A 25089-nucleotide genomic window follows, 5' to 3' on the forward strand; every position below is an offset into this window, starting at 1 on the left:
TTGTGAACGAATTGTCAAGCTTCTGCATATATCTTTCCCTTAGAAGCTGATCTTTGGTATTTATTTATTTATTTATTTTTATTTTATTTATTTACCTTAAATTTCTATCCTGCCCTCTCTGCAAGCAGACTCAGGGTGGCTAACAGCATTTATATTTACAATTTAAAAACCATTATGTGGTGCTCTACCACGTCAATGTAAGCGAGTTCTTCTTTTCTGATGGTGATCATGTAGTATCGTAATGATGTGGGGTGGCAGTCCTCTCCTGGTTAGATATTAAAGGCCCGTTGGAACAGTTCAGTTTTGCAGGCCTTTTGGCCTCTGGGAGAGCATTCCACATTTCTGGTGCTGCCACCGAGAAGGCCCTACCCCTTTAGAGCATAGCTTAGCTTCCTTTGGTCCAGGGGCAGACAGTAGATTTTGTGTCCCTGAATGCAGTGCTCTCTGGGGAACATACAGGGAAAGGCAGTCCCGTAGATAGGCAGGCCCCTGACCATAAGTGGCTTTAAAGGTCAATACCAGCATCTTGAAACTCGGAACACAATAGGTAGCCAGTGCAGCTCTTTCAGCACTGGCTGAATGTGCTCCCATCGAGGGAGCCCATTAACAGCCGTGTCACAGCGTTCTGCACTAGCTGTAGTTTCCAAGCCAGGGTCAAGGGTAGCCCCATGTAGAGAGCATTACAGTGATCTATTCTCGAGGTGACCATAGCATGAATCGCCATTGTTAAGTCGTCATGCTTCAAGAAAGGAGCCAACTGCCACACCCACTGAAGATGAAAAAAGACGGATCTGGTAGTGGCTGCTACCTGGGTCTCCATTGCAAGAGAGGACTACAGGAGCACACCTAAGTTCTTGACCTTAAGGGCAAGTATCAGCAGCACCCCGTCAAGAGTCGACAGAGGGATCTCCCCCCTCGGACCACCCCTGCTCAGATCGAGAACCTCCATCTTCGTCATCTTCAACCAACTCAGCCTGAGCCAAGAGGCTATGGCTTTAAGAGCCAGGTCTAGATTTTCCGGGGTACAGTCGGACTGGCCACCCATCAATAGATAGAGCTGGGTGTCATCTGCATATTGGTGACATCCCAGCCCATACTTCCTGACAATTTGGGTAAGGAGGCGCATATAGATGTTGAATAACATTGGGAACAGAACTGCACCCTGTGGCACACCGCATATGTGGGTGCCTTTGGGATGATTCCTCCCCTATCACCACCCTTTGTCCCCAACCTTGGAGAAAGGAGGCCAACCACTGTAAGGCAGACCCCTGAATCCCCACGTTGGCAAGGTGGCTAGTCAGTAGCTGATGGTCAACCGTATTTACTACATAATAGCCATAGCCATCTGGCTAGGGAATGTTTAGATTATCACGAAGTGCTGTTTTGTCTCATGAGTGTGAGAAGGAATGCTCTGGTAGCTTCAAAGTCCTTATTTCTTTGATATGTGGTTCTTTCTCCTTTGTTGTTTATTATGGTAACATTTGACCCTTAAGGTAGAAGTGCCCGCCAAAATAGAAGTGCCCTCTTTCTAGTACCCAAACCCCTTCTCTTGGAACATCAGTACTCTTCTTCAGTTGTTCACTGACTTTTAAGGCAGTTTCTAATCACACCAGACCAGAAAATTCTGTGCTCCTCAGAGATAATTCTCCCTATTTGACTCAGTGAGAAATCTTCTCTCTAGAAGATCTATCCCCTTCCTTTGGGCTGAATGGGAGTCTTCTCTACTACCCAAACTTCCTTACCAAACTTTTCTCCAGTTCTCTGTCTGTGTTCAAACTGCTCTCAGCTAATGCTGAATTCAATCAAGATAGAAATCTGACTCTGACAGCACTAAGCCCTTTTTCTGTCAGGGTTATTCTCAGATGGTGTCAGTACACATCTCTTCTGTGTTAAGGCATGGATATGACTGACTGTCCTCAGCATCAACCTCTCTCAAGACCTTTTTTGCTCAACTGATGATAACCAAGCAGATTTCTGCAAGCAGCCTGTCACTCAAGGCTTTCTGGTTCTTTGAAGAATTAACCCTTCACAGTTCTTTAGTTGAAGAATGCTTGGGAATTTTGATCATGGAACTCCCAGGGTCTGCCCTAGTTAGGCCTTAACTGGATCCCTATGGCAGTGAGTTGAAATTGACAAAAGTTTTGCTAATTTTACCTGAAGGCTGCTGGAACATCTGCAGAAATGGAGGGGGGAAACTTTTGTCACTTGGATATTTTTAAAGGCTGTCACTTTGGGTTTAACTTTTCTATTCAAACAAACAAACAAAAAATCCAGTGTGGGAACACAGTTTGGAAGGGAAGCTAATTGCAATTTCATGGGGAGTTATGTTGAGAAAGTGGTGAAAATCACATTAAAGTGGCTCTTCCTTGATTAAAGTATCTATCATTACAGTTGTGCTCATTCTGTACTTTTCCCTTATATGTTTTTTTTATAAAAAATAGATACATTCACAGAGTATAAGTCTGTCATCAATTATCAATCATAATAGCTAACTGGACTTACTGAAATGATATGGTGGATATATACAACACAGGAGGGCTATTACCTTTGTGTCTTGCAAAGAAACATTCATATGGGTAGTCTGTTAGCATCCCAGAAGTTTTCAGCTGCTTACCACTACAAACCTCAGATACCCTGGAGAAGAAACAGACTGGAGCAGTTTCTCCTCTGCACTCCCCTCCTCTGCTGTTTCTTAACTGATGGCACAGGGGCATAAGCTTCTGTTTCCCACACAGCTCATCCTTTTAAATCTATTGACATCCTATAGTAAGAACATAAGAGAAGCCATGTTGGATCAGGCCAATGGCCCATCCAGTCCAACACTCTGTGTCACACAGTGACAAAAACAAACAATCCCCCCCTAAAAAAATCAAAAACCAAGTGCCATCTAGAAGTCCACTCTCTGATAAAGCAGTACGTGAAATTTATACCAGAGCAAAATAAGTTTAGGAAGTCACAATACTCTTGTTTATTTTTTGCTGCAAAGGACTGACATGGCTGCTTTTCCAGACTTTCCCAATTTGTTCTCTTGGTGCTAATTGTTGCTTCATGAAATCCCAAACTGTATTCAGGGAAAGGGTTTAATGCTGCCATGGCTGAATGGTTGCATCCAGGGCTTTCTTTGGTAGAAAAAGCCAGCAGGAACTCATTTGCATATTAGGCCACACCTCCTGATGGCACCATTATTTCACAGGGCTTTTTTGTAGAAAAAGCCCAGCAGAAACTCATTTGCATATTAGGCCGCACCCCTTGACACCAAGCCAGCCGGAACTGCATTCCCCTGTGTTCCTGTTCAAAAAAAGCCTTGGTTGCATCTATTGAAACCACTTCCCTTCCTGGACGCTGGTGTCAGCCCTAAGAGAGGGGGAAAGTTGGTGAAAGAGAGGGTACCTGTTTTTCTCTTCTATCCATAGTTAATATCTTTCTGCATGCAGTGGGGTGGGGGGGAGCTGTGTCAATCGGCTGCACTGTATATTCAGCAAGGTAATCAGGGCTAAAGAATAACCACTCTCTGTTAAGGAACTATACTCAAAATCACTCATTTTACCATCTGAAGATGCTGGTGCTATTGTATTAACACTGTTGGACCAGGTTTGAAGGAAAGTGCTTCTGTAATGTGATTCACAACTTTGGTCTGAATAAACCAGGTTGCCATGGCCAACTGCCATTCTTAACTGTCACAGAAGGGTTTGTCTGCAACATTCCACATCAGAGGGCTCAGAATTGTGCCACAGTATGTACTATAGTAGTGCTGTTTCTTATAAAGGATTTTATTTTGCATTTAGTGTGACAGGCTTCTGGACCTAATGTTTTTGGAACTGACAGGTCCAGTATGATTAAATATAGACTTAACTGTTTGGGGGTGAAGGGAGAGAACCTGTGACACTTCCACACTTCGTTGTAATTTCGAGAAAAGCCGGCTGCTGGGTACAGGCAGATGTAAAGCTAGACACTAAAGGCCAGATAGGAAATTTAGCACGGACATTGGCGACATCTGTTGGTTCTGTTGTGTCTTTCCTCAGGTCTACATTTCCCGGGTGGGTTGTGAGGAGCGGAGGAGGGACACCTACGAGAGCCTTCTGGAGAACTAGCAGCTTGGCTGCGCTCTTAAGGCGGCTTCCTCAAGTCTGCAGCCGAGGCGTAGGTGAACGAGGCGAGATGCCAACAAACCGGTCCTTCCAGTCGGCACGTTCATAAGCGGCCGCGCCGCTCATCCACCCGCAGGTCCCCACCTCTTTGTTTCGCTTCTCGGTCCGCAGCGTGCCTCGACGCGTCCAAACGGCCAGATACAGATCTCCCTCGCCCCAGCGCAGGTGCTTCGCGCTTCCTCTCGACGGCGGCAGCCGGGCAGCCTCCTCCCCGGGCAGGTGCAGCAGAGCCCGGGCTGTGGCATGGCGAAAAATGGCGTCGACAACCCGGCTTTCGAGCCGCCCAGCCCCGAGCAACGGCGAGCAGCGGCCGGTCTCAGCGGCCCGCGGGGGGCTCCCCCGGGCCCTTCCCCGAGTGCGGAGGCCGAGCAGGAGGAGGGACGCTGCGGCTGGGGCAGGTGCGCGCCCGACTGCCTCCAGGTCTGCAACAACGCCAAAGGCTACCTGGTCTTCTACAGCCTCCTCTCCGTCTTCCAAGGTAAGGCGACGCCGCCGGCTTCAAGGCAGAAGAACGACGGGCGCGAGGGCTCCCTTCGACTCCCAGCGGGGCTTGTTCCGCGATCAAAGGCGCCCCTGCCAGACGATGGCGGCAGCAGCTGGAGCACCAGGGGCCCGCAGTGTCCCGACGCTTGCTGTAGAGGAAGGAGTAGTTTGCCCGCTCTCTGTCGGTGGGAGAGGCAAGAGCAAGGGAGCCTTCTTCCCATGCCCTGCTGCTGGGTGCCTCTTATGACACAACAGGGAAAGGTAGGCTTTAGGTTTTGTGCTGTCAGGTTGCAAGCAAACAGCTTTCAAGGCAACGAAACGCAGGGGTGGCTTGCCTTTGGACTGGACTTCACAGACTTCCTTGGTGTTCTCCTATTCAAGTACCATTCTACATCCCATGGGTTCCTAGTAGTTGCAGTTTGACTCTTATATTCCAGGATATTGGCTGTATGTGTGTTAAATGCCATCAAGTCACTTCTGACTTTTGGTGACCCTGTGAATTAAGTCCCCCCCCCCCCTACTTCCCCAAACGTCCTATCTAACAGCCATTCTCAGGTTTTGCAAGCTGAAGACAGTGGCTTCCTTGATTGAGTAAATCCGTATCATGCTGGGTCTTCCTCTTTTCCTGCTGCCTTCAACTTGTTGTTGCATTCTTGGCTTTTTCAGCTACCCTTGTCTTTCCATAACAGACCAAGTGGAGAAAGGTTATTAATGAAATAGATCTCCATCGGGGGGATCTATTTCTCATATCTTATACTTCAAACATCATTGTACCTTTTACTGTTCACAGGGCTTTTTTTGTAGAAAAAGCCCAGCAGGGACTCATTTGCATATTAGGCCACACCAAGTCACTGACAACCGCGTTCCTTTTTGTTCCTGCTCAAAAAAAGCCCTGACTGTTCAGGGTAGCCATATGCAATTGTGTAGAAAAGGAAAATCTGGAAGGTACAAGGCAAGGCTGTGTGTGTGTGTGTGTGGGGGGGGGGGGATCGATCTACCTTGTCATCCTGAGCCACCTCCTCTATGAGCAGCATGGGGTGAGCCTTATGAGTCTGCGATTCCCTGCAAATGACACAGACGGGCATCTCATCCTGCTCGCAGAAGAGTTTGAGGGGCTCCAGGTGCTTCTCGCACAGCCTCTAACCCACTAGTGTGTTGGCTGCTTCCAGCCTGAGCCACTCAGGTCAGTAGCTAGAAAATTCCAGATGGGGGGGGCCATGGGAAAAATTTTGAATGGAGGGCCCCCCTCTGGCGATCCCTGCTCTGGCCCTGATCTCCGCACCACTCTGGTGGCCCCGCCCTCCTCCACACAGCACCTCCTTCTCCCTCCCAACTCACCAATGTGGCAAAACGGAAGAGCAGGCTTCAGGGGCTCTTTCAAGACATCCCCCCCACCTCCGCTGGTCATGTGACTGGCGAGAAAAGCCGCTCCCAGGCCGGCAGTTCCTATGCTGGCTTTACAGCGCGCTCAGCAAGTCCAGCGCTGGCTGCTGAGTTGGGAGGGAGGGGGAGGTGCCCGTGGAGTGGGGTGCGGGCCGCCAAAGTGGCACAGAGAGAGTGGGGACCGGGGAACAGAGGGGCCATAAAGGTCCAGGGAGGTTGAGGGGGCCGTGCCCCCCCGGTGGCTATGGGCCTGCAGCCACTTGGTCAGTTCCATGATGTTGCCCATCTCCCACTTGGGCCTGAAACTCCTCTTGCTAGACCATTGCCTGCACTGCAGTCATGAGGTGTTTTCATCATCTGATCTCCCCCAGCATGAGGTGAGGCACACCTGGCAGAAATTGTGCCCATATTCAATGGACATGAGTTTTTTGAAATAGCCCAGGCAGATGGAGCAAGCAATCTCCCCTGCAGGATTTCCAAAGGGCTGTTTGAAGCCATGATGGGGAAAGGAAGGTGTGTTAAAGGGAGGAACCATGTGGTTCACTAGGGGGGAATCTGATTGGCCATGGGAGAGAGCTCGGGAGTGGCAGGGATGTCCCCAGCACATTGCTCTGGGGCAGCTTCTCTGGAGAGGAGCAGTAAGCAAAACATGTAGCTCATGTTTGTGAAGTATCATGGGTGACTGTGAATGATGAACTATGATTGGTTTGTGTTGCCTTGCCATCAGGTTGCACTGCACAGGATTGCACTCCTCTTTGGCACCCAGAGGGGAGTGCTTTACCCCCTTGGCCTCATTCTACAGGCCACCCTCCCTCCCCACCTGTTCCAGCAAGCTTTACCTGCTGCTTCCTGGCATTGAAGATAGTGGAGAGTCTGTGGTCATCGTCAGCACCCTGAGCTGAGGGCAAAGGTGTGAACTGGGGCTTCAGCACTGGAGGAAGGGGCTCTGGCACATCCTGGAAGGAGGGCATCTGTTGCAGGTGGTTCCATGCATCTTGTGCATGCCTGTCTGGTCATCTGCCCTTCCTTGGAGGCAGCTGGGAGAGGAAATGCTGAGGAGGTTCTGGGAGCCTTCTGACAGCTGCACGGGGATTAGGAGGGGGTGCCCGCCACCCTTGTGGCCAGATAGGCACCCCAGGCAGCTGCTTATCTGACCTATTCAGTAGTGCTGGCCCTGGGTACAATATTTTTTCACACCTAGCATGACATGCTGAAGCTGCCAACATAACCAATTTCCTGTAACAGTTTGAAGTACAGAAGGTTACACATGGTTGCTCTAAGTCAATTGCATCAGAATAACTACCTCCACAAAGTTGTTCTCAGAACCACAAGTGCATAATTCCTGCGTCATCTGTGATCTGTTGTGATGAATAAAAGGGTGGAATGACAAATCCAAAGTCCAACCATCCATTTAGGCTACTTTGTAGAAGATGGCTTTGAAGAGATTGTGAGTTCATGCACCCAGCTGAGCAGCATTTTTGTTCTTCCTCATAACTGTATCCTATTCTGTGGTGGTAATTCTATGTGCAGGCAAGCATATGGGAGAAAGCGACTGATTAAGTGGTAACCTTTGGCCCTGTCCCCCCACTCCCTGTGTCATTAATTCTTCTGACTTGATCTATAGACAGCAGATATTACAGAGGTATTCTGAGACAGAGCCACTGAGAAGCAGTAACTTTGTCACTCTGGACAATATAAGGTTGGAAGAATGATCTCTTAGTCTTCCCCCAGCACAAAGACAGAATTACTTTCTTGGATAAGGATCTTCCCATTTTCTCTTCATCTTTTGTCTTTCTCCTGAGTTGCTGGTCCCTGGTCTCCTTCTGTTTAAGGAAAAGATATTGAACTTGCTTTTTCTTCTAGATGGGATGGCATTCAGAGCCAGACACAGCATCTTCCCACACAGCTGTAACATGGGTTGACTAGCTGAAGTCTGAAAGCAAATTTTGTCATCACCTTCTCACTTAGATTTGCTTGTGATCAAGCAGTAGTGATATCTGATTACTGAAATGTTTTATGTAATCTATAAGCAACATCCTCTTTTTTTGGATCCTAATTGTAATGTACGGAAGTCTGAGATGTTCAGATGGCAACATGCTTTATTAGCGAGTATATCACAAAGAGAACATGGCAGGTCTGGGTCCGCTGTTATATACATTTAGCACCCCCTGGGCCACGAGGTGGTTCAGTTTGGCTTTGATTTTTGGTTTAAGTGCTTAAGAGCCTTCAGTCTTAAGGGCCTAACTGTGGGGTCCAGCTGCAAAGCGGCAGGTGGCCCCTTGTACATTCCCAGAGCACCATCAAATACTTCCAGGAACTCCCAGCACACTTGGTCGAAATTGTGGGCCTGTATGTGGTCCGCCCCTACAATTTTGATGCCCAGGGGCTTAAACCAAGCCAATCCCAATAGGGTGGTGAGCTGGCGCTTTACCACAAGTATGTCCAGGGCTCCTTTAAAATTTTTGAACTTCACCCTAACTCTGGCCCACTCCATGATCTGCACTGGATTCTTTTGAAAGTCTTGCAATATGAACTCCGTGGGTTGCAGGGCCGGCCGGTTGTGGGGTCAGAGTTTACTGAGGGTCTCCTCCAAAATAATGGAGATGGAGGATCCTGTGTCCAATTCCATCAGGCAAGGACCCCCCTTGATTAAGACCTGCACTTTGACCTTGTCGGGGGTGTCCTGGGGCAAGTTCATTACCTGGATGCTGTTTGTGGCTGTTGTGTGTGCGTCTGTCACGTTGTGGTGTGCGGACTGAGGCCTCCTGTTGGTTCTGGCCCTGCAAGCTCGGGTGATAATGGCCCACTTTTCTGCAGCTTCTGCAGTCCACGTTATGGTAGGGGCAATCTCGGTTCTCTTGTGGGTCCCCACAGCTGGCACACTTGGTGTTTGCTTCTCCGCTGACCGTGGTCGGTTTGGTGTTTTCAGCCTGCTGTGTGGCTGGCGGTGAAGCTGGTGTGCCCCCTCCTCGTAGGAACCGTTCGACATCGAGGCGGTGGCGGCTTGGTGCACGGAAGGACTGGTGTGCGTCTGTTTGAAGGCGGTTGCCAGTCAAAGTGCTTTCGCGAGGTCGATGTCTTTGTCCTTGTATGCTAGCAACTTTTGGTGCATTTTCTCCTCCCGGACACCAACTGCAAATCGGTCCAGCAGGATCTCTTCCAGTTTGTCTCAGTTTGTCTCTGCTGTCTCGTGTAGAATGCGTGCCTGCGTGTGAGACAGGACGGCTGTGGCACCATGTGGTTCATCATTTCCTTGACCAGTTGGTCATAGGTGGCCCTTGCGAGAGTGGTTGGCATGATGAGTCGCTTCATCAGCTGGATGGTCTCCACCCCATACAAGCTCAGGAGAAGCGCCTTCTTCTCGGCCACTGCCTCCATTTTGTGCAGCTCTATATAGTAGTTGCTTTGGTCCACCCATGATCCTCATAAGTCGGGCTGGGTGATGTTGAATGCCGGTAGGGTTTGTCTGGGAGCAGTAGCCATGGACTCGGCTGCGGAAGCACTAGAGCCTGGAATCCCACCTTAGTTGCCAGTGTAATGTACAGAAGTAGGGTTGCCAATCCCCAGGTGAGGGCAGGGGATCCCCCGGTTTGGAGACCCTCCCCCCGCTTCAGGGTCGTCAGAAAGCGGGGGGAGGGGAGGGAAAAGTCTGCTGGGAACTCTGTTATTCCCTATGGAGATTTATTCCCATAGAAAATCATGGAGAATTGAGCCGCGGGTATCTGGGGCTCTGGGGGTGCTGTTTTTTGGAGTAGAGGCACCAAATTTTCAGTATAGCATCTAGTCCCTCTCCCCAAAATACCCCCCAAGTTTCAAAACGATTGGACCAGGGGGTCCAATTCTATGAGCCCCAAAAGAAGGTGCCCCTATCCTTCATTATTTCCTATGGAAGGAAGGAATTGAAAAGGTGTGCTGTCCCTTTAAATGTGATGGCCAGAACTCCCTTGGAGTTCATTTATGCTTGTCACACCCTTGCTCCTGGCTCCGCCCCTAATGTCTCCTGGTTCCACCCCCAAAGTCTCCTGGCTCCACCCCCAAAGTCCCCAGATATTTCTTGAATTGGACTTGGCAACCCTATACGGAAGTCAGAGATGTTCAGATGGCAACATGCTTTATTAGTGAGTACATCACAAAGAGAATATGGTGGGAGCAGGTCCCCTGTTATATACATTTCCCGGAACAACCTTCTTCCTGGTCAGGTCCAATCCTGGTCAGTTAAACTTCCCACCGCTGATCGACATAGGCGGGCTGCGTTCGTCCCTTCCAGGCACTGCCCACAGGACAAACGCTGGACACAACACTAATATCAGGGGATATTTTGCTTGCACGCTTCTGCATAGGATGAGGGAAGTAAGTGTTGGCTGACAGTTGTGTGTAGTCCTTCATTTGCCTGAGATGACTTATGTGTAGGTAAGCAATGATTGTGGTGGGGAGAAACTACACATACAGCCACAGGCCTGGCCCTTTTGCATATTTGAACTCCATAAACATGTTGGCTGCATGAGTGTATAGTGATATAGATCCTTATATATGTAAGTTCCAATCATGCCCTCTGTACACATCTCTGGTACAGAAGCTATGTTCATAGAGTTCCACATTCATAATCTACCGTACACATGTTCAAATAATGAATGCATGTCACGTGCATGAGGTGGTGGGCCCTGCTATGACAACTGTGATCCCCCTGATCCAGAATTTACAGGTGAATTGGGATGTGTGTGCCAATAAGTATAATGTAAACACACTTTTATTGAAATGGTTTCTTTTTCTCCACACTTTGGTTGGGGGGGGTGGGGTGGAAACACCAGAATTGTTTTTGATAATGCAAGAATCATGATCAACATCTCTACCACACAACATGTGTTGTGTGGTATTTGTGGGTGAAGGCCTGAAAGACAAGTTCCAGTAGTTAGCTTGTGACTTTTGGAGTTGGCATTTGGCCATGCCTAGGCAATTGCAATTCTAACTTGCAAAAATGACACCTTGGAGTTAGTCACTTGTATAATAGCTAAACTTTTGAAATGGCTAACTCCTAATATTTTGCACACAACTCTGTTTGTTGCCTAATGATTATTATTGGAATGATACTGATTAACCCAAATCATAATATTACAACCGGTTGCAGCAGCATAGCTGAGTTGGGAGGGTGTGTGACTCAACTGCAAAGCACATTTTTGGCATGTGGAAAACCCAGGTTGAATATCTGACTCCCAGACTGCAAGTGCTGGGAAAGACCTTCTTCTAACTAGAAACCATTATCTAGGTCTCTGTATAAAGCAGTTTCACTTGTTCATACTAGAGCATTTTTGTTACACAGTAGTTTTAGAAAGGTTTATTTTTCTTTAAAATGATTTATATCGTCTATTCTTTTCCCCCCACTGGTATCACTGGAAAACATTTTCAGTTGTAATTATGATGAAATCGGATTTGTAGCCCTCATCTAAGGAATCTTAGGGTTGCCAACTCCTACTTGGGAACTGTCTGGATATTTGGAGGAACCTGAGGAGGGTAGGGTTTGAGGGAGGAGGGATATGATGTCATGGAGTCCACCTTCCAGAACAACCATTTTCTCCAGGAGAACCAATCTCTGTTGCCTGAAGATAAATGGTAAATGGCTGGGTACACAGGTTGTGTTCTCATCAGTGCTTCCTGTTGAAGGCCATGGCTTAGGACGAGAAAGAAGAATACTTCAAATAAATGACTGGCTATGTCAATGGTGTCGTCAGGAAAGTTTCGGATTTCCGGACCATGGTTTACATTTTTTGAGATGGTGATCCTCTATTGGGAGATGGTTTGCACCTTATGGTGGTTGGGAAAAGGGTGTTTAGTAACAGCCTTGCTAACCTAATAAGAAGGGCTTTAAACTAAATTGTATGAAAGAGCGAGACAATAATTCAAAGCCTCGTATGATGCCAGAAACTGGGGATAAGAACATTAAAGATTTGCAAAGATTGGTACATATGCTAGGTAATGTTAACTTGCAGGCTTATATGGAAACCAAACTCTTGGGATGCATAAAACGTGGATTCTGATGTCTCTACACTAATGCACGGAGTATGGGAAACAAACAGGAGGAAATGGAAGTCCTAATAAAGAAAGGAGACTATGACATAATAGGACTTACTGAAACTTGGTGGGCTGACACTCACAATTGGAATATTAGGATTCAGGGGTACAACTTATTTAAAAGGGACAGGGAAATGAGAAAGGGCGGAGGCGTAGCAGTATATGTGAGGGAGGTATATACTTGTGAGGAAAATGTGAATCTGAGCATGGCAGCTCAGTTGAGAGTCTCTGGGTAAAAATAAAAGGCGTAAGAAATAACAGTGATATTATTGTAGGGCTCTGCTATAGATCACCAAGTCAGTCAGAGGACTTGGATGAGATACTTCTTCAGCAGATTGCAAAGTTCTCCAAGAGAAGGGATACAGTGATCATGGGAGATTTCAATTACCCAGACATCTGTTGGAAGTCCAACTCTGCTAAAAATGAAAAGTCAAATAGATTCCTGACTTGTCTTGCTGACAACTTCCTTTTCCAGAAAGTGAAGATGGAAACAAGGGGGTCTGCTATCTTGGATTTGATTCTCACCAATAAGGAAGAATTGATTGAAGAAGTTGAAATAGTGGGCACCCTGGGCAGTAGTGACCATGTGATTTTGGAATTTACAGTCTTGGGGAAGGGAAAAGCTATACGTAGTCAGACTTATAGGTTGAACTTCAGATAGGCAAACTTTGATAAACTTAGAACTATGTTGGGTAAAACCCCATGGTCAGAAATACTTAGGAGGAAGGGGGTTCAGGAGGGGTGGGAGTTTCTTAAAAGCGAAATACTGAAAGCGCAGTCACAGACGATTCCTATGAGAAGGAAAAATGGAAAAAGCCTAAAGAAGCCTAAGTGGCTCCATAAACAGCTCTCTAAAGACTTGAGAAATAAAAAAGACTCCTTTAGGAATTGGAAGGAAGGCCTTATAACCAAGGATGAATATAAACAAATCACCAGTGCTTGTAGAGAAAAAGTTAGGAAAGCTAAAGCTCAGTATGAGCTTAGGCTGGCCAAAGATGCTAAAAACAACAAAAAAGGGTTCTTTTCTTATGTTCAGAGTAAGAAAAAGAGCAAGGACACGGTAAGCCCATTGCGAGGGCAAGAAAGTGAAATTGTAACAGATAATGAAGAGAGGGCGGAATTGCTCAATTCCTACTTTTCCTGTCTTCTCTTCTGAGGGAAACGCTGCTCAACATGGCAAAAACAGAACATATAAGGAGGGTATGAAGTTCCAACCTAGGATGAGCATAGGGGTAGTACATAAACACCTAGTTTCTTTAAATGAAACTAAGTCCTCCGGGCCAGATGAATTGCATCCAAGGGTTCTAAAAGAGCTTGTGGATGTATTTCCTGAGCCTCGCTCAGAATTCTTTTGAGAATTCTCTTTTGAGAATCCTTGGAGAACAGGAGAGGTGCTGGAAGATTGGTGGTGGGCGAATGTTGTCCCCATCTTCAAGAAGGGGAAAAAAGACGATCCAGGTAATTACCGACCTGTCAGCTTGACGTCTATACCTGGAAAAGTTTTAGAACAAATCATCAAACAGTCCTGGAACATTTAGAAAGAATGGATGTGATTACTAAGAGCCAGCATGGTTTTCTCAAGAACAAGTCATGACAGACTAACCTGATCTTTTTTTTTTTTTTTTTTTGAGAAAGTGACTACCTTGCTGGATCAGGGGAATGCTGTAGACATCGTTTGTCTTGATTTCAGTAAGGCTTTTGATAAAGTTCCACATACTATCCTTGTTGACAAGTTGGTAAAATGTGGTTTGGATCCTGTTACCATTAGGTGGGTCTGTAACTGGTTGACAGATCACACCCAAAGAGTGCTTGTGAATGGTTCCTCATCTTCTTGGAGAGGAGTGACAAGTGGAGTGCCTCAAGGATCTGTCCTGGGACCTGTTTTGTTCAACATCTTTATCAATGATTTGGATGAAGGAAGAGAGGGAATGCTTATTAAATTTGCAGATGATACTAAATTGGGAGGGGTTGTATCAACAGAAGTATAATTGGGAGGGGCTGTATCAACAGAAGTATAGTGTTCAGATCATGCGATGTGATGGTATCGCTTTACTCTGCTCTGGTAAGACCTCACCTGGAGTATTGTGTTCAGTTTTGGGCACCACATTTTAAGAAGGATATAGACAAGCTGGAACGGGTCCAGAGGAGGGCGACGAAGATGGTGAGGGGTCTGGAGAGCAATTCCTATGAGGAAAGGTTGAAGGAGCTGGGGATATTTAGCCTGGAGAGGAGGTGGTTGAGAGGTGATATGATCACCATCTTCAAGTACTTGAAGGGCTGTCATATAGAGGATGGTGTGGAATTGTTTTCTGTGGCTCCGGAAGGTAGGACCAGAACCAATGGGTTGAAATTAAATCAAAATTGTTTCCGGCTGAACATTAGGAAGAACTTCCTGACCTTTGGAGTGATTCCTCAGTGGAACAGGCTTCCTCGGTAGGTGGTGGGTTCTCCTTCCTAGGAGGTTTTTAAACAGAGGCTAAATGGCCATCTGACAGCAATGAAGATCCTGTGAATTTAGGGGGAGGTGTTTTTGAGTTTCCTGTATTGTGTAGGGGGTTGGACTAGATGACCCTAGAGGTCCCTTCCAACTCTATGATTCTATAATTCTATGGTAATTCTGGGAGATCCTCAACTCCCTCCAGGAGGTTGGCAACCTTATCCTTTCCATATTATAGGCATGTATGAGAAAGTTTCTTTGTTTTAGAGACAGTTGAACCTATGATTTGTGAAGTGGGCAGCAACAGATCTTTGGCAACCCAAGAAAGCACAAATAGTATGTAATCATGGAAATTCTTATGCATGAGCCTGTCCATTCACTATAAGGGTCTTTTAAAAAGACAGCATCAGGGTAAAGGAAGATCACCTTGTTGCTTCTCATGTCTTAGCTTGTTACACTTGGGAGAGATATATCAATTAGACGTATCAATGAAATCCTCCTTAGTGACAAGATCTATGTACGCTTCCACTGACTGAACAAAGTTTGAGTCCTGTCGCACCTTTAAGACCAATACGATGCTACTGGACTCAAACATTGCTCTGTTGTTTTCGGCACCAACGTGGCTACCCTCCTGAATCTGGCTTTACTAATGGATAAACATTTTCCCTCCTGATCTTGAATTCTAAGCCAGACCGTCTGGCAACAGAATCACAGAAAGATCTATTGCTTCCTAATAGGGTTGCCTGGAGACTCTGGGGGTTAATTCAGGAGAGGCTGGGTTTTGAGGAGGGGCCTCAGCATGGTACAGTGCTATAAAGCCCACCCTTCAAAGCAGCCTGTTTCTCCAAAGGAGCTGATCTCTGCCAGCTGGAGATCAGATGTAAAAGTTGGAGATCTCGAGGCCCCACCTGGAGGCTAGTAGTCAAAACAATGGACTGCAGTGTGAAGAATCCAAAACAAAAATACACTGCTCCAGGCACAAAAACACAACAATAAGAGTAATTTAGTGGTAACTAGTCATACACAACAAAATACACTAATTCCAAATATATGGATATACAAATTCCAGAAATGAATTCCATATATATGGACAAATATATGGACAACTGTGGGTCGATCCAAAGTGCACCATTTCAAATCTTCATCAGGTCCAAAGATGATTGGATAAATATATAGTCTTGGTATAACTTTGAAAAGGGAATCTTTCCCTATGTAATTAGTGTAGGCTTTGGCTTCTGGTGAATGTTTGCAGTGATTCCCATGTAAACACAAGTTCTTGTACATAAGATTGTAAGCTCTCTGGAGTCCAGGTTAACAGTCCCATTTCGAACCACCATTGGAATTCATTTCTGGAGTCTGTATATCCATATATTTGGAATTGGAATTTGAAAGTCAACATCAAAAAAACTAAGATCATGGCATCTGGCCCCATTACACCTTGGCAAATAGAAGGGGAAGACATGGCAGTCGTGACAGACTTCACATTTCTGGGATCCAAGATCACTGCAGATGGTGACTGTAGCCATAAAATTAAAAGACGTTTGCTCCTTGGGAGAACAGCTATGGCAAACCTAGGCAGTATAATAAAAAGTAGAGACATCACCCTGCCAACAAAAGTCCATATAGTCAAAGCGATGGTATTCCCAGTAGTAATGTACGGCTGTGAGAGCTGGACCATAAGGAAGGCCAAGCGCAGAAGAATAGATGCTTTTGAGATGTGGTGCTGGAGAAGAATCTTGAGAGTCCATTGGACTGCAAGAAGATCAAATCAGTCAGTTCTATGGGAAATCAACTCTTTCACTGGAAGGTCAGATACTGAAGCTGAAGCTCAAATACTTTGGCCACCAAATGAGAAGGGAGCACTCACTGGAGAAGACCCTGATGCTGGGAAAGACAGAGGGCAAAAGAAGAAGGGGATGGCAAAAGATGAGATGGCTGGACAGCGTTACTGATGTAACAAACATGAATTTGAGCAGACTTTGGAGGATGGTGGAAGACAGGAGGGCCTGGCGTGACTTTGTCCATGGGGTCGCAAAGAGTTGGACTCAACTGTGCGACTGAATAACAACAACATCTTTGGAATGTATATTTGGAATTAGTGTATTTTGTTGTGTACCACTAAATTACATTTGTTGTGTTTTTGCACCTGGAGCAGTGTATTTTTGTTTTGGACCCAAGTGGAGGCTGGCAACCCTACTTCCTAATATTACTGGCTCTGATTGATTTTTCAGTTCAGATTAGTTATAACAACAACATTAAAGGTGCTACAATTATTTCTGGGTTTGATTAGTTAATATCTGATCGCACATACGTAGGTCATATTCATCTCAAATTGATCCTTTCTAGGTCCTTATTTTTAAAAATTATGTATATATGTAAGGACACAGGTGTGACTATTACAATGTAGTAGATGGTAGTATTTGCAAAACTAATGTCACTTGCCTGCAAGAAAGTATGGAGTGTGGGCATGTCCATCCATGTACCCAGGACAAAACTGCTGCCAGGCAGTCAAATGGCAAGGGACTAGCACCTTATGGAGACTGAATGACCCATGGTAACAACTGAGAAGCTTTGCCCTTCCGGTTTGCACTGCTTAGTAAAAGTGTTTATTGCAGGGATGGTGGTGCATCCTCCTTAAGATTTAATTAATTCCTTAATATTTAATTACATCTCACGCATTTCAATGCTGCCTGCTATCTGCTGTCTGAAGCACACCTGTGCTCATTTTGTTGCACAGTGAGGCTGGCTCCGCCTCTGATTCTTGCAATATTTTGGGGAAGTTATAACCGTAAAGTAATGACAAATTATGGTAAGCGACTAATATGTTTGAATTAGCTCTTCTGTGGTGAGAGCTAGTATTTCCTGTGGCATTGTTTCCTTGCTACCTCTGTGTGATGCTGCATTCAGATAAAACATTCATATGAACTCAGTTGGGAAAAAAATCACCTCATCTTGATTTTGAACAAGCCAAAAAAATGATCTGAGAAGTTAACTCAAGTTAGGCTAATGACTGTTGAGCATTTGTGAATTTACCAGCTTTTCGTTTATGGGTTCTTATAGAGCAAAGCAGCAAACTTTCAAATGATATACAAAATGTATGTAACTTATTTTCCTTTTACCTCTCTTCGTTTTGTGTCTGGTTAGTGTTTCATTTCACAATGAATTGTGACTCTGAAGAAAAAAAAATTAAAATGTAAATAACCAAAAACTGCCTACCACATAGAGAAAGAAACAATTATTTACAAAAGAGACAGTATAGATTTTTCATTTGATTTTCTAATTATATATCTTTGGTTTTTCTTTTTCTTTTAGGCATTATAGTAAATGGATTAATCAACGTAAGCATCTCCACTATTGAAAAGCGTTATGAACTCAACAGTTCCCTCACTGGTTTAATCTCTGCAAGCTACGACATTGCTTTTTGTGTGTTGTGCCTTTTTATATCCTTCTATGGTGAAAGAGGACACAAGCCTAGATGGCTGGCCTTTGCATCTTTCCTGATAGGGCTAGGATCACTTGTATTCTCCTTGCCACATTTTACTAGTGGAGTGTATACATATGGAGAAAAACTGGATGGTAAGTTCATCTTATGTTTTAAAATTTGCGTATGAAATTGTTTTAAAAGTTATTTTAAAGGTGTTGTTCCAGAATAAATACAAAGAGGATTTCAATTAGTATATTTTCTTTCTCTTTTTTACCTTATTTTGATTTGGGTTTGTGTGTTCCATTTTCCAATGTACATCCTCTGTACACAGGAAAAACACATATGGTCTTGTTGATGATGTTTTTACATGACACTACAGAGTGCACTTCTGGACAAAAGGATACTAGTGAACAATAGCATCTAGTAATAAAACACAACACTGCAGTCCAAACGATTATCTCTTGCATAAGATCAGAATCAAATAACAAATAGTGAGACCTAGTGACAGAAGACAGTATTAACCCTTGTAAGACCAATAATGTCAGAGCTCAAAGAGAGATCAAGAAGCAATTGTTCCATCTAAAATTTGGAACAATTGTGCCATTAAAATTGTTCCTTCTACAATTTGGCACCTCTCTCAGTGATGTCCCCCAACACATCTCATTATTTATAAGTGAATGGCTGCCATAAACTCCTAAGTCACTAAGTATGGCGCTGTCTAAGATATTATGGTGCGGAAAAGCATTGCACATTATCTCTGTCACTGGTTTGCTTGGCCCCACCGACAAGGACTCATTTGGAGTGCAATGTATTCTTACAAAAGTCCACAAACATATATTCCTTATCCCATTATACATGTGCAAGCATTCATTAATTGGTTCTTTGCAAAATCCAACATCTGTAAGATCCACTCACATTACCTTTCATTGTGGTGGCCTAACTATTCTAAAACATATGTATTAAATAATTTATGAAGGCTTTGGCAACATTACCTTAAAAGTTTGTTGTAACTGTAGTTTTTATGAAAGAAGAAGCAGAACTTCTGCTTTTTGTGAGTGTAGCTGCTGAGAAACAATAGCATTTTGGACTGGCTATGGAATTTAATGATGCACACTTCACATGACATGGTCAACTATCAAAGAATTCAAGAAATAATTATTTACAAAATTTACTGTCTTTTCAGCAGGGTGTTTCTGAAGTCATCTCCCATCCAGGATTATTCTAACATATGGGTATATTTTATAAATTGTTCAACTTCTGGTAGTTTAAACCACCTCAAACTACTGAAACTTTCCTTCCTTATTGAGGCAGGGGCAGGCCGGGGTTTTGGGAGGGACATATGACAGTTGCTCATGCCGGTATCATGTCAGAGGAGAGATGTCAGAGGATGCTAAAATCTGGGATAGAATCATACCTTCCTGAGTTCTTTGCTGAAAACAGCTTGCCCATCAGAGGGAGGGAGAATGTGAGTGCAAGGTGGTTGCTTCAGGGCCTAACAGGAGTTTTTTTGCTTCTAAGTGAGACATTTTATATTTCCTGTTGACTGGCCAGAAATAGAGGGTTCTTTTCCACTCCACACTGCCCTAGGGTGTCCTGTACAGGTAGCAAATTTAAAGTTATTAGCCATTAGAAATGTTTTAAGGCTGCCACAACTATTGGCTGGCCAATGGGAGGCTGAATGGAGTATCAAAGGTGGTTTAAGGATTGCCTTAAGGTATATTTTGTAAGAACAGGGTGGGGCAGGGTTTGGTCCATAAGGCTCACAATGCTTAAGAGTAGACAACTCCAAACCCCTCTGGAGTGAAGGCACACCAAATATGGCCACTTGTTCTTTTTTGGGGTGTGTGTGTGGGGGTACTCTTCATTATTTGCACTTTTCAGAATGCCATAATTGTTGGTCAGTGGGATCAAGAATGCATAAAATTGCATTGGGCCCCTTTGGCGAGGCAGTTACATTCTAACAGCTTTAGGATCATTTATCTTGATGTCCTGAAAGAGGCAGCCACTAGTTTCTTTTCCCCAGAAGCCTGTTCTGTACCAACAGTTTGATTAAATTCTTTCAGTAAAGTTACAGCTTTGTTAACCTCCTAGTTCATGTGTTATGTGGCCTTCTGGGGTTCAGAAACCATTAGCCGTTGCCTTCATTATATATGCTAAAGATGCTTGGAAGATATGTAATGTTTAGCCGCTGTTCAATAGCCTCTTTTACAAATAGATAATATTGCATTTTAAAAAGGGTTAGTACACACATTTTTCAGTTGTTGAATACTCTGAATACATGTGCCCACACTTTTTCTTGCGAGCAGGAATCAAGAACTGAGTCCTAAGAGCAAGACAATGGAAACTGAGAGTGCTGGATTAGTGTTTTAAGAGTTTGCTTAGCAGATCATACACAGCCTCTCTACATAAAAACCTCATTGCCTCTTGTTACGCTCTGGCCAACAATTGTCTGTGTGGATACTGGATTTTAAAATATTTGTTAATCTACTTGTAATTTACTTGACCATTTTCAGTTGAAAAATATGTTTTTGAGCATTCAGAATTAATTTGTAGAATTCACTGCAACAAGATGTGTTGATGGCCACAAGTTTAGACACCCAAAAAAGGAATTAGAAAAATTCTTGAAAGATAATTGGCCACCATGAATACACTTATGAAAGGTACATGGAGGTTCACATTTAAAGGCAGTATCCCATTGATTACTGACGCTGATCAGTACCAGTGAGGGTGGGTTATTGCATTTGTATCCTGCTTGTAGACTTCATGGCATCTTCTGTTTGAGCCTGTTGGAGTGGGAGGCGATGCTGGGCTAGATTTAACTTTGGTGCGATCTAGCAGTTTCCCTTTGATTTACCTCGATACTGCGTATATGCATGTTTGTGTAGTTTGGTGGTGGTGAAGTTTTAAACTGAACAACACATTCACTGCTAGACCTGTTCACTTGCTGTTCATGTTCCTTAAGAACATAAGAGAAGCCATGTTGGATTAGGCCAATGTCCCATCCAGTCCAACACTGTGTCACACAGTGGCCAAAAACCCCCCCCAAGTGCCATCAGGAGGTTCACAAGTGGGACTAGAAGCCCTTCCGCTTTGCCCCCCCCCCCAAGCACCTTACTACATGTGTGTATGTGTATGGACATAGGAAGCTGCCTTATACTGAATCAGACCCTTGGTCCATCAAAGTCAGTATTGTCTACTCAGACTGGCAGCAGCTCTCCAGGGTCTCAAGCTGAGGTTTTTCACATCTATTTGCCTGGACCCTTTTTTGAAGATGCCAGGGATTGAACCTGGGACCTTCTGCTTACCAAGCAGATGCTCTGCCACTGAGCCACCGTCCCTCCCCATTGTATGTGTATATATAAATGACAACACTCAGGGCTGGCACATCCCAGTAGGCCAGGTAGGCAGCCATCAAGGGTGTCACAACCACAGGGGTAGGTGATGGGTGCCCCTCCCCCTCTCTGTGCACACTCCACCACCCTGGTGTCCTTTGCCAACTGCCTCTCCACCACCCTCCTCTACCTCGTCAGCTATCAGGAGTGCCGTGGGTGGGTGGGTGGCAATGGGGAAGGGGCACTGGGGCAGTGGAGTTGTCAGGCTCTGTTGTCAGGCTCTGTTCATTAATACTATTGCCAAATGCTGATTACTAACTATATTGATCAATGCCTAGATATGCTAACTAACACAGGGAAACGGAATAGTGAATAGGGAGGGGGGGAAAGTAGAGAGTAGCTTCCCAGGAATATCAAAGGTTGCCAAGTCCTCTTTGAAGTAGGAAGTATGTGCCAGATTCTCACCTCCTCCCTAGAGGCGGCAAGGACATTGTCGCCGGGAAAATGTAACCACCAACCGTTGAGGCGCTATGGGGAGAGGTGTCCACCCTAGCCCAAGACTTGAGGTGCGAGATGAAGGAGAATATGGCCCTAAGAAGTCCAGAAGCAGATCGACTGGGCCCTGACGGGGGGAGTCGGGAGACTGGCTCGACTGCCACCTGCCGCGCTCCTGGCCGCCCCGGTGGCGCCGGCCGCCCCAGCCGCCCTGGCGGCACCGGCCGCCCCAGGTGTGCCGGTGGCCCAGCCGGGCCAGGGAGGTGAGCAAAGTCCCGAGAACCAGGTGCCACGTTCGATGGGAACCCTGAAGGAGTGGAGTACTTTATAATTCAAGCTAACAGCTACATGCACTACTGGGGAGACATCTTCCCAGACGAGTTCAGCTGTGTTGACTACTTAGGGTCGAAGATGAAGGGGGCTGCCCAAAGATGGTACGTGAGCCTGTACGAGACCAGGGGGCCTGAACTAGACACAATGGGAGACTTCCTCCAAGCCCTGCTATCCCAGTATGAGGACCCTCTACAAGAGACAAGGGCCATCGCTATGCTCCAGACCCTGCAACAGGGGACGATGACCATCCGGGAATACACTGCTGAATTCCGGACCCACTGTGCCAAGATCCGGGGCTGGAGTGAGATGATGAAAATAACGGCGGACCGATGGGGCCTAAATGCCAGCCTACTAGATCGGGCCTTGGGGCAAGCGAGACCCACCACGTTGGTCGGGTGGATACAACTGGTGGGTGAGGTCGAGACCAACGTGAAGATGGTGGCCCTCCAATGCCAGCAGCAACAAGGGGGCAGAGCCGGGCGGGAGCCTAAGCCGAGCTTGAAGCCGAAAGCCAAAAAGACCCAAGAGGGAGGGAGAGCGGCAAAACCCCCTCCCTCGACCCATAAATGCTACCAGTGTGGAGACCCGAATCATCTGGCCGCCAACTGCCCAGAGCCCCCTCCCTGCAGGCCCCCCTTAACCCCCAAGCCGGGACCGATGGGGGCCAAGAAACCAACCAGGCCTAAAGAGCCGAGTCGGAGCAGCACCGCTTTATCGATGGTGCTAGACAAGGATTCTATAATGCTGGAAGACCTGGGGGAGGACCCCTGGGAAACCGAACCGTCGGGAAACGGGAACGACCTGCACTGATGGGTGCCGGATGGCAGGTCGTTGAAGTATCGGCACCACTGAGGGTGAGCATATCTGGCTCCCTTTTGTTTGTTCCATTGACTTTATTGAATGTGAAACTGAAGAGGTTCGTGCATGCCAGAGCCCTTATAGATTCGGGATGTACGAGGGAAATCATTACCCCCAGACTGGTAGAAATGTTAGAGCTGCCCTGAGAACCTCTCCCACACCCGATCCAGTTCAAGCAAATGGACGGGACAGTAATGAAGGGCGAGCCCTGTGTGGAAGAGACTCAAAGGATCCCCATGGGGATCGACGATCACTGAGACTTGGAAATCTTTGTGATCGCCCCTTCCTCCTCATTCGACCTGGTACTTGGGGTAGGGTGGCTGGCCAGACACCAACCGGATATTCAGTGGGGGGAGCAAACCATAGACTTCACCAACAGGCGCTGCACTTCCCACCTCTGGCGGGAGCAGTGGGGCCCCAAAGCTGTGCGTGTCGGTCGAAGAGGTCCACACCATCCCTCATGAGTACCAAGACCTGCGGGGAGTGTTTAGAGAGGTTGAGGTCGATGAACTGCCCCCCCCCACCGGGACACAGACTGTGCCATCGAACTAATTCCCGGCCAGTCTCTCCCCAAGGCGAAGCTATACTCCATGGGATGGGCGGAGAAAGCGGAATTAAGGAAGTTCCTGGAGAAAAACCACAAGCAGGGTTTCATCCGCCCCACCACGGCACCTCACGCTGCCCCGGTCCTCTTCCAAAAGAAGAAGGATGGGAGCCTTAGACTTTGTACTGACTTTCGTGGGATAAACGGGATCTCTATGTCCAACGCATACCCGATCCCTCTAATTAAAGACTTGTTAAGCACCGTCTCAGAGGGGTCCATCTTTACTAAACTGGACCTGCGAGACGTTTACTTCTGAGTAAGAATTACGGAAGGGGACAAGTGGAAGACAGCATTCAATACCCTCATGGGCCAGTTTGAGTACCTAGTTATGCCTTTCGGACTACAAGGGGCCCCAGGGGTGTTCATGAACTTTACCAATGAGGTGCTGAGAGAGTACCTGTACAAGGGGGTGGTGGTGTACCTGGATGACAGCATTATTTATTCCAAGGACCTCCCCTCGCATGTGAAACTCGTGCGGAACGTCCTAACCACCCTATATCAGAACAAGCTGTATGCTAAGCTGTCTAAATGCAAGTTCCACAAGGAGGAACTGGACTACCTGGGGTTTTGAGTGTCTGGGAAAGGCTTAGCCATGGACCCAGTGAAAATACAAGCAGTACTAGACTGGGAACCCCTGAGGACACGTAGACAGTTACAATCATTTCTTGGGTTCGCAAATTTCTATAGGTCGTTCATTCAGGGGTTCGCCAAAGTGGCCCTACCCCTCACGGACCTCCTAAAGACAAAGGGGAGGGGGCCGGACACTAAGAGACTGGGCGCCAAACTAATATGGACCCGGGAGTGCCAGAAGGTGTTCGACACTCTTAAGAGACTGTTCACGAGCGAACCGGTGCTAGTGCACCCTGATGAGCTTAAACCCTTCATGGTTCAATGTGACGCTTCCGACGTGGCCGTAGGAGCCATATTAATGCAGAAAGACAAGGAGGGCCAACTGCGGCCATGCGCCTACATCTCCAAAAAATTTTCCCACGAGCAACACAATTGGTCGGTGTGGGACAAGGAAGCATTCACTGTGACGTTTGCCTTAAAAACCTGGCGGTCTTGGTTGGAGGGGGTGCAGGTGCCGTTCGAGATTTGGACAGACCATAAAAACTTGGAACTGCTCACGGGGCGCCGCAAGCTAACAGGGAAGCAAATCCGATGTGCGGGCTTCTTTGCCAAATTTGACTTCAACCTGCGGCACATCCCCGGCGCAAAAAACTTTTTAGCTGACACCCTCTCGAGGCTTCCACAGCATGAGAGCCAGCGGGAGGAAGGAGTGGTGCAAACCCCATCAAAAGCGACCTCCAAAGGGCCAAACCCGTGGGGGGGGATAGACTGATAGTGGAAAGCGAGAAGGAGGGAGAGGACTGACCCGATGGATTGCTAAAAGGAGAAGGAGGGTCTTGGTACTACAAAGGGAGACTGTATGTCCCAAAGAACTTGCGGCTAGAGGTTTTACAGCACTGCCACACTAGTAAGCTCTCCGGTCACTTCGGTTATGTAAAAACCCTCCATGTAGTGAA

The 25089-nt window shown here is 46.3% G+C and overlaps 1 protein-coding gene across 1 annotated transcript in view; it reads left to right on the forward strand.

Annotated features, from left to right (window-relative positions):
• The first annotated feature begins 4391 nt into the window (after window positions 1-4391).
• Window positions 4392-25089, forward strand: part of SLCO4C1 (solute carrier organic anion transporter family member 4C1) — a 77721-nt gene continuing 57023 nt past the window's right edge. The window contains exons 1-2 of the mRNA XM_060235640.1: window positions 4392-4626; window positions 17830-18093. Coding sequence (XP_060091623.1) covers window positions 4392-4626; window positions 17830-18093 — 499 coding nt within the window. The remainder of the gene's footprint in view (window positions 4627-17829; window positions 18094-25089) is intronic.

The sequence above is a fragment of the Heteronotia binoei genome, chromosome 4, assembly GCF_032191835.1.
Source record: "Heteronotia binoei isolate CCM8104 ecotype False Entrance Well chromosome 4, APGP_CSIRO_Hbin_v1, whole genome shotgun sequence".
Classification (NCBI taxonomy): Eukaryota; Metazoa; Chordata; class Lepidosauria; order Squamata; family Gekkonidae; genus Heteronotia; species Heteronotia binoei.